We start from the raw sequence: 10,578 nt of genomic DNA, 5'->3' as shown, positions 1-10,578 counted from the left end.
ACTCAGTTGTACGACAATATATTATAAGTATGTGTTTAGAAACCACTTTCAAATAATGACGACAACCAGTGTTCGCGAGGTGAATTAGCATCAGGAATGTTGTTCGTCATAATTTGACATACAGACCTAGAATGCACTTGTCGGTTATCAAATAAAGACGAATTATTTATTTTTTAAATTAGAAAATCAGATATCACTTGAATAGACGAACGATGTTAAAGGTGCAAAGGGACTAGATTTAAATTCATTTTATTGACGAAACTGTCGGTGGCTGGCCAGGAAGTATTTGCCATTTCGGCGTCTTTGAAATGTTTTGATTAATAGCATACAGACACTGATGTTTCTGTTCTTCAAGATTCAATAAGTCTTCATTTATTTGCGATTTTAGCATCGTGTTTCCTTCAATAAAGACTGTATTTGTCAAATCACATTTTTTTTTTTACCCCGAAATGACATCTTAAAAAATTTACTGCCGTCGGCTTTCGCTGCACTGCGTTAATTAAGGTTGATTATTTCAAAACAACGAGTGCGATTTCTTTGCTGTCGACGCACTGCACTGCACTGCGCTGCCAACGCGCTGGTTTATTTAGGGGAGGCCTCTAGGTTCTAGAATGAAACCCGTTGAAATTATATTTTTTGAAAATGAAATGATCACCACATAAATGTTGGACCTCGAACTGGAAAATACTAATGTCGACTTACTGTCATGTGTTAACAGAGACTTACTTTCACACGTTAACGGAGACTTACTGTCACGTGTTAACGGAGACAGGCTTTTACACGTTAACGGAGACTTACTGTCACGTGTTAACGGAGACTTACTGTCATGTGTTAACGGAGACGGGGTTTGACTTTGCGTTCAAGATTATGACATGCCGCAGTTTAACATGGATATGGAACCCACTAAGATAGCACACGGACTCAGAGCCAACCATTCCTCACCACCGGAGAATGCTTCCAACCAAATATGGTTGATATCTAGTTCTTAGTCCCAGAGAGGTTATCGCTAAAAGCAATATAGCCAAACTACCCCTATTTGGCCTCGCCTCTCAGCCCCTTTGGATGGGCGGGTGGGTTGGTGGGTGTGTGTGTCCCACCATTTGTACAATTTTGAATCCCCAACACCTAGGGATGCTTACAGTCAAATTTCTTTAATTTCCTATTAGTGGTTCAGAAGAAGTTGTTTGAATAAAGTGACGAAAAAATCATTTGAGGCACCAGTTTGCGAGTTTTCTGGACAAGTTTCTCTTAGATAAGCATACAGACTTTCATTCAAGTAACTTTAGCTTCTGAGAAACTTTTCCCCATTTCAGAAAGAATGCACCAAGTTGAAAAGCATGGAGCAAGGGCCACAACTCTGTACAATCGTTTAAAGCTCATTCCGATCATGACCAGCGACAAGTGTAAAATTTTACTTCTCGGACTAATGTTTTTTTCATAACATTTGTTCTTTTTCATAAGCGGACGGACAGACTAACTCCGTTCCTATATAGCCCACCCACTTCGTAGCAGGGGAAGAACATGGAGCCAGAACCATAACAGTGTTTAAACAGGAGTCATCCGAAGATGGCATATCCCCCCCTGACGTGGCATTTCGGTAAACTGTGTGTACCTTCAAATGTTTTTAGATTGGCAAGGAAATCTTTTTCCTTTATGCCAAAACCAGAAATATAATGAAGGTTATTAAATATTGGTTCATGTAGCTCACTTTCTGATGATCTCAAATGCCAGGGGCTACAAATTAAAAAGATTAAAATCTATAAATATCAAACTGCACTTCTTGTACACTACTAGTTCTTCAATTTTCAATTTACATTGAAAAAAAAAGAAAAAAATCTGTTAATAGCAAAGGCACCACTACATAACCTGCTTGATAGGTGTAAAAACTTTTGAGAAGCTAAGTTGTATGGTTTGGGAGATATGCTCCGGACAAGAGCAGTACCCTCAAATTTCCTAAGTTAATAAAATTTCCATGGAAACGACAAAAATAAAAAAAATAAAAAATCTCTAAATAACAAAAGGCACTACTACTGAGCCTGATTGTTAAGTGTACCAAGTTTTGTGAAGCTAGGTTGTACGGTTTAGGAAATATGCTCCGGACAAACAATGATTACAGACGGACGGACATACTGAAGGCTATATCCCCCCCCCCAAAACTTACAATTAGGGGAGATATGTACGATGTTAACCCATATTGTAAACGACACATTTTACAATAAGGGTTATAAAACTGCTTTCACTCCTACATTTGAACCGGTCAAAATTAAGTTTCAACCTTCGAAATATAAGAAAACACAAATTTCCCTTGATTGTTGTTTTATTCCACTATAAATTACAGCAGAACAAGTGTGTTGCTTCTTAATCCTCATCATCATCAGCAGCTGCGCCACCAGTTCCCTTCTTGGCGTTCTTCCTCTTGACACGGCCTGTAAACAAAGAATACTCTCATACATCTGTTTGACAAGTACAATGTTCCTATAAGCATATGTCTTAAGAATATTTACTTTCACTTAGTTCACATCATTTAACCATTTCAACTCTACATGACACAATACTTCCGCCACATAATATAAAGGGTGGTGAAACAAAGTTGTCAGCTAGACACATTACACCTTGGGAATAGAGCTATGGTCTATAGTGCAACAATCAAAGTGTTAACCATTTGATTACACAATCCTACAACATCATGCTCAATATGAAACAGTGTCAGCATATTAAAAGTTATCTCCCCTTTGTCAACTCACCAGGTCTGCCGCCACCGTAAGGTGATCTGAGGGAGAAGTCAATGTGCTTCTGGGAGTCCAGACGTACCACATATGATGGGATGTTCACCACCTGTTTACGTACTCTGAAAGAGAAGGCTAACATGTATTTCAATAATTAAATGCTACAATACACAGTGCAAACATAAGTATTTCTGACAACTTCTTAAATCCTTCCGATACTGATCATTTCTTTGTTATTACTAGTAATGTGCAAGGTATTCAACATATCTCAAAAGAAATCACACTTCTTCAGACACAATGAAATTCATCTGCATTAAACAAAACCACTTCATGTTTTCCTTTATTACTTATTTTGAAAATGCAAATTTCAGGAAATCCGGAGAATCAAGGTATTTGGACTGCATTTCACCTCGATGAGCCAGTGTAACGTCATCAGGGTACTTCGATAGACGTAGGGTAAACCCCAGTGGCCTATCATTAGTCCTCTCAGTTACTGCGGCTAACAGGAGACTTGGATTTTATAACCCAGTGGCCTCCTATGTAATGAATGATCCTTCATCCCTTTGGGGTAACAACTTCAATAGACTTAGGGCCTCAACCCCAGTGGCCTATTAATCACCTGGAAATTTGAAGTAATGCATAAATCAAACAAGGAAATCATGTAAATTATTTGTTTAACGCTGCACTCAGCAATATTCAAGCTGTATGAAGGTGGTCTGGAAATAACTGTCTGGACCAGACAATCCAGCGATCGCATCGATCCACGCAAATGGGATGCGATGACATGCATCAATCAAGTCCATGATCCCAACCACACAATCTTTTTAGTCACCTCATGACAAGCAAATTCGTCTCTTACGGCAAGCATGGGATGCTGAAAACTATTCTAATCAAGGCGTCATGTAAATTAACCTGCATTAAATGAATAGATCTTAACATTTCAATTTTGCATTCACCTGAGCCAAAGAATTGTTTTTGACATACATAATTTGTGGCAAGTCATTTAATCTGAAGTTGACAAACGTTGCACAGCCAATAAACTGTCACTCATTTCAACTGTTATGTCATGGGCATGCCTTGGAGGTGATAAAACGGATACTTTCAGAAATGCTTTTCTTTCTCCCCATACCTGATATGTCTCTGTCTGATGAGCACACGTGCATGATGGATACTCTTGGCAAGGCCCAACTTGAAGACCTGAGTCTGCAGACGTCTCTCCAAGAAATCCTCAAGTCTCAAACCCAGGACGTAATCGAGCTTCATCTTGCCCTCGTCCAACACACCAATACGCACGAGCCGACGTAGGAGAGCATTACCTGTTAACATAAGTAACAACTGTAGGTAAGTTGCTAATTGATGTTTACTACATTGTTTGCTTTGATAATTTTGATTGATCAGAAAAGTCAGCTGATAATGAACATAGATTACTTAACAAAATTCTGAATTCTACCAAAAGGTTCATAAACATATCAGCTGCACACAGGTGAAGTTTTATACCTTCAAAAAGTCGTCTGGGCTCCTTTTCGTCAAGGGTGAGCAGCTCTCGGGCTGACTTTCGGATTCTGGCCAAAGTGTATTTGACACGCCACACTTCCCTCTTGTTCCTTAGACCATATTCGCCAATGAGCTTTAACTCCTGGTCAAGACGTTCCTTTTCAAAAGGACGCCTAGGAGTGGTGTACGTCTTACTTTGAACCAAAGGAATTCGCGGCATTTTGTCTGGGTTTTAAGCCTGAAAATAAATTAAACAGTTTCAGTTTATTGCATATATTGTTGGTAATAATACTCTGTAGCTTAACGCAGCACTCAGCAATATTCCCGCTATACGACAGCAGTCTGTAAATAATCAAGTCTTAACCAGACAATCAAGTGATCGATATCATGGTCATCGATTCCACAATTTTGGGATAGGACAACATGCATCAACAAAATCAGCAAGCATGACAACGCGATCCTGTTAGTCGCCTTTTACGATTACTTAAGACCTATTCTAAGCCAGATAGGATACTGTCACAAGTTGTTTCTTTTTTTTTTTTATGAAATCCGAATGATAATCATGCAAGTAACGGAGCCACTATAGTAGACATGTTTGCAACCATTTTCTTTCAAGGATCTATGAGCCAAGGATGAGTTCTGTGTAACCTACCCTAACGATCATGAGCGAGTAGGGTTTTATGCTGCTTTTAGCAATATTCCAGCAATACCATAGTGGGGGACACCAGAAATGGGCTTCACACATTGTACCTAAGTCGGGAATCGAACACTGGTTTTCGCGTGATGAGTGAACACTTTAACCACTAGACTATCCGACCGCCCCTAATGATCACGAAAATCTACTGATCACCGACCAGTTATAACCTTTTTTTCATGTGTGTATTTGACACATTCCGTTTACAAACATGACTGTACCAGTAACTTTGTATGAGAAAATGCACTAATTTCTTCCCCTGGAATGAGATTCAGTTGATTTTTGTTATAATGCTAGGATAAGGTATCTAAGCAGCGGAAAGAGAACTTTCCCGTCAACTTACTGTACCAGTTATCTTTGTCATGTTAACAGCATGTGCCAATTGATCATGCGCACTGCTTCAGTCATACAAATTACATTTGTAAGTATCTCAGGTATCGCACTAAATTTTTTTATTCATCAAAATGATTAAGAAATGCTATTATCAATTTGTCTGCAAACTGACAAAAACCAATATTCCACAAATTTAATTTACACATGATATATAATACAGGTTATGCATTTTGGAAATGGCTCGAATAGGTTTCAGAATTGTAATTTGGGGAAGAAATGACATACAGATAGCAATGACTGAACTGAAAGTGCATCATCGTTTTTTATTATCTTTTTTCTCCCGCTACACAACGACCCGTGTCTTTTCTAAGGTTGAATTGAGCAAGGTGATTATGGTGGTTTTTCTTTTCTAAATATTTCCTCACAAGAGTCCGTTTAGGTCATCACTTTCGGATTAATATTTCTCTTATAATGAAAACGAGCGAAAGTAAAATGACGTGACCACGTGCGCTATAACGGGGAGTGGCAATAACTGCATTGTCGCTAGCCAGTAGGTAATTTTCGTGATATACGTATTTATGTTTTTGTGATGCTATTGGGCGGCAAACAGACTCATAATTGCACCCTTTTTTTTCTCTTAGGGTCCACCGACACAGGTCGATGACCAACATACATTTCGCCATAGACGGCTCATGTGCATCATTTGGCTCCCTCTAGTCTTGAAGCATGAAATGCCAACCTTTAAGAAGGTATTTATACCGATTTATTACCGATAGGCCATTCCTTTAAAAACCCGTTGGCCCAACATCGTGTTTTGTGCAAGCCGTTGCATTCAAAGGCAGTGAGTTATGACCAACGGTAGAAAGTTTTTTCTCCACAAGTACTTATAATGATAACATATAGCAAAACCTTTTAAAATTGTAGATTTCTACTAGTCCTTATGATACCTAAGGTATTGGGCAATTTCGCAAGGACTAGTGCCAACTTTTAACGCTGAATAAATGGAATAATGCCTTCAAAATCACACCTACATTCTGGTATGCCCTTATATTACACCATGTGCTAACATTAAAACGTGTTTAAAACTTGATACATTAAATTCTAGTCCATTGAAAACACTAAGTTCCGAGAGCTCGACCTAACATGTGCTCACCAGTATGGCGCGACCACGTGAAAGAGGAGGAATATAGTTCCGGCGTGTCTGACGTCACAAATTCTGCCGCGAGTACTATATCTATTGACAGTGTAGCTCACGCTCTCACAAGTTTTTCAAAGTCGTACAACACAATGGTTATATTACAACCATTGAAAATATTGAGTTTTGCGGGTCCAAAATTCACATGCAACTCACAAAATCTGTGTAACTATTTCTTATCACAAAGGGAGATAACTTTTCAATAGCAACATTTGCTTCTGAATAGATAAGAACCGCAATCTCGCTGCATTTTTATGTTCGTACCCAACACGTCAGACGCTAAGTCCATTTTTCAGTTAATAACCGGTTTAGTCTTTTGCGATATGTGTGTAAGTGTACGAATCACTGGTCCAAATAAGATGGCCCCCTGATTCTTTTTAAATGTTACCATGTTAAATGTTATCTGCTTAACAGAAATGTTATCTGCTTAACACATGTTTGTTTTCGCTGAGATAACATTATGTAATGTGGTAGGTATTTCTAAAGTAAACGTGAAATTGATATGAAAACATTATTTTATACATGTCACAACAAAGAACATGATGGATATTGCAATGATAATTTTTAGATCCATGAGCACAGTTTAGAGAGTCATACGCGAGTTTTAGTCTTGAAGATATTGAAAAATAACCTCTAGCAAATATGTTTATATTCAGCATTAGAGTTTAATATGCAAGCAATAAATAATTTGTGTTGTAGTCCTTTGGATGTTTCTGTAGACACTGCATGAGTTCTGTCTGATGGAGAGTGAGTGAACATGGTTTTACTCCGCTTTTAGAAATATTCCAACAATATCATGTAGGAACACCGGGAATGAGCTTGACACGTTGTACCCATGTGGGGAATCGAACCTGGGTCTTCAGCGTGACGACTGAACGCATAAACCACCAGGCTTCCCACGGCCCCAGTCTTATGTAGAATCTCACCAAGTGTCTTTGATATGAACTATATCAGCTCAAGTCAAGCAAAGTAGCAACATGCAGTGGCTTGTTGAGACTTGCTACTTTTATCGATGAGAGTTGATACGTTCCATATAAAGAAGTACAAGGGTGAGATCTTATTTATTATTTTATGTACTGGTACAGTATCCTTGATGAAATCATAACCAAAATATTATAATTACTTGTGTTCATATACTCAAAGTGCAAAGCTGAATGAAGGCCTTTTTTTGTTCAGGGGTACAAAGGTCTAGAGTACATCAGTTGGGAGTGAGTGAGTGAGTGAGGTTTTACGCCGCTTTAGCAATATTCCAGCAATATCACGGTGGGGGACACCAGAAATGGGCTTCACACATTGTACCCATGTCGGGAATCGAACCTGGGTCTTCGGAGTGACGAGCGAACGCTTTAACCACTGGGCTACCCAACCGCCCCTCACATCAGTTGGGAAGTACTGCCAGTCTGTGTATGTGATGACATTTCTTATGAATCATTAATATTAGTAGTATATGTTGTTATTATTATTATTATTAGTAGTAGTAGTAGTAGTAGTAGTAGTAGTAGTAGCAGTAGTAGTAGAAGTAGTAGTAGTAGAAGTAGTAGAAGCAGTAGTAGAAGTAGTAGTAGTAGTAGTGGAAGTAGTGAGTGAGTGAGTGAGTGAGTGAGGTTTTACGCCGCTTTTAGCAATATTCCAGCAATATCACCGTGAGGGAACACCAGAAATGGGCTTCACACATTGTACCCATGTCGGGAATCGAACCCGGGTCTAGTTACAGATAATTATTGACTTTAAGCCATATTTCACCAGGACACTTTGCACTGGCTATCAAACTGGACCTGAGACAATGTATGACACATTTATACAACTGGTCTAAATCCATCCATACTTGTTCACATCATCAGTTTGAGTGCGTAAGTTATGTTTAACGCCGCTTTTAGCAGTATTCCAGTTACATCACAGCGTGTCAGCTTAATGTGGGAGGAAAGCCTCAAGTGACGCAGGTCTAACCACAAATGTTTACCACTTCGAAGCCCACGAGCACGGGTATGGTGCTGAAAAATCTGGAAACATAATCAGGGTGAACCAGGATTCAAACCCACAATCATAGGTTTCTGGCGTGCCCAAGGGATGCAACTCTGCACAGCAAATTGCGGTGCCTTAGACGACTGGGCCACCCTTGCCCCCTCCCCAGTTTGACATCAGCCTGTGGGTGACCTCTGATGTGACTTGTCTTTCCATATCACGTCCTTACCTTCATTTACATGTCAACACATGATGTCACGGGTTTAAGGCCATATTAAGATGTACAGTCATCATGCAACCTTTGACCACAGTGACATCGACAAAAGTGACTGGCTATCAAATAGCATGCATACAAATTGAATTTGGCCCAAATCCAACTTATTATGAAAAGAGGCTTTGAAACAATAGACCTACAATAGCAAAAGGCACCACTTCAAGACTATTTGACCTATCTGCCTGTTTTTGAGTTGTGTTCCGGAAAGGAAATGACTACTGACAGACAGACAGACAGACAAGGTGTCGACTATATCTCCCGCGTTATATGACAGGGGGGAGAAAAGTACCCCCAAAAATATATAAACCCTGGACTTTCCTAATCTCTAAGTAGTGAGGCAGTTCAAAAAGCATGTCCTCAAGCATATGAAGTAACGACCAAGTTAGATTTTGTGTAACGGATCCTAAGGATTGTAAAGTAAGGGCTATGATAGATCAGGGTGAAGTGAGAATCACAAAAATCCTCCAGGGCAGCCTCCCTGATTGACCCCACAGCAACATGGCCTGAGTAGCACAGACATCATGTCTGTACAAGGTCACAGCAGGAAGTGTGGGGGGCTTGGGGCTCAGGGACAGCATTAGAGGATAAAATGAATGAATGGATGAATTTCTATATTTCCTCCAGAAGTTACATCTGAAGAATTACAAAATCTCTGATATTCTCAGAACAAATGCATTGTGCTAGTATTTATATAGATGGGTGCATTATTAACACATAAAATAGGACAGGGACAGCATTAGAGTATACAGCAGCCATTAATGGGAACTGACCAGGAGAAATCCATGAGATTAAAATTCTTGGTCTGTACCCAAGCTGATGGGATTGACCAAAGAGTTTAAAGTCAACACCCTGCCCTACACTGAACTGGGGCTGGCCTCATATATGGCTAAAAACATAAAAGTCTTGGTTCTCAGGCATCGCCCGCATCATAAAGTCTGCCGCACCTTTCATTTTTATTTCCATTTTTAAAAAAATTATAAGAGTCATTAAATATTCAGCGTCTCGAACACAAGACCCCAGCAGTTAAATGCTACAATACTTAAGAACAACATCATTTCCCCGAAATTATTGTAAACAAAATTTAGTTACATACTAGCTTGAACAACCAACAACAAAAAAAAACACCGCCTGTGCAATAGTTTCAAAGCCATTGCCTGAGAACCAATTCTATTATATTTTTAAGGCTATGGAAGATACGTCTCCAAAAACTCTGATTATGATACACATATCTACACATAATTGGAGGTAAAACTGACAAAATTCCATACAACAATTTGTTTTCTTCTAAAATATTTTTTCGTTCATATTTCAACACAACACCAATTTATATACATGATTACTTTGTTTGTTAGTTGTTCAATGCAAAACTCAGCAATATTCCAGCAATATGACAGTGACCTGACACGGTCAAGTTTTTCAAGTTTTGACCACACAATCCAGTGATTGATATCATGAGCAAAGATCCCTGCATGCGGGGTGCGATGACATGCTATTAACCAGATCAATTGAATCTGACCACCTGATCCATATCGCCTCGTACAGCCAGCACAGGTGAGTGGGGCCTACTCTAACCTAGCATCCCTACATAATTGAATTGAATGATGGATGTTATATGATAAAGTGAAAATGTTGATGAGAATAAGTTTGTAAATCATCCCACGTGGAGATAATTAACACAATTTAAACAGAAATATGTAACAACATCCAATGAAGTGTACCGTACTCCGCACTATTGGATCCTTGCGTTGTTTCAGCCTTGCTCCAGATGTCCCACCACATTAATCTGACACACCTTGACATAACTGAAATCATGTTCTCAGTCACCCCATTCCACTCACAATTTTTACACTGATAGAAACCTGCGCTCTTTAAAATAAGAAATTTGTGCTCCCTTTCCCAA

The 10,578-nt window shown here is 39.1% G+C and overlaps 1 protein-coding gene across 1 annotated transcript; it reads right to left on the bottom strand.

Annotated features, from left to right (window-relative positions):
- Positions 1-2,299: 2,299 nt before the first annotated feature.
- On the bottom strand, positions 2,300-6,493 carry LOC139468572 (small ribosomal subunit protein uS4). The gene is made up of 5 exons (XM_071250635.1): positions 6,401-6,493; positions 4,224-4,458; positions 3,856-4,042; positions 2,745-2,848; positions 2,300-2,426 (listed from the first exon to the last, which is right to left on the bottom strand). Exons 2-5 carry the CDS (start codon positions 4,438-4,440, stop codon positions 2,359-2,361), a joined length of 576 nt encoding a protein of 191 aa, XP_071106736.1. The 5' UTR covers positions 4,441-4,458; positions 6,401-6,493; the 3' UTR covers positions 2,300-2,358.
- Positions 6,494-10,578: the final 4,085 nt, after the last annotated feature.

This window comes from Haliotis cracherodii, unplaced genomic scaffold (genome assembly GCF_022045235.1).
Source record: "Haliotis cracherodii isolate W230 unplaced genomic scaffold, xgHalCrac1.p SCAF_2, whole genome shotgun sequence".
NCBI classification, from domain to species: Eukaryota; Metazoa; Mollusca; class Gastropoda; order Lepetellida; family Haliotidae; genus Haliotis; species Haliotis cracherodii.
This window is presented reverse-complemented; position numbering and strand designations above follow the sequence as displayed.

Bases quoted from the DNA above. Each gene is read 5' to 3' on its own strand.
- LOC139468572 (XM_071250635.1), bottom strand. From the start codon at position 4,440: ATGCCGCGAATTCCTTTGGTTCAAAGTAAGACGTACACCACTCCTAGG. The intron at 2,849-3,855 runs GTATGGGGAGAA...CTTCTCTTTCAG, and splicing joins ATCAGACAGAGACATATCAG to AGTACGTAAACAGGTGGTGA. The intron at 2,427-2,744 runs GTGAGTTGACAA...CTTTGTTTACAG, and splicing joins TTACGGTGGCGGCAGACCTG to GCCGTGTCAAGAGGAAGAAC.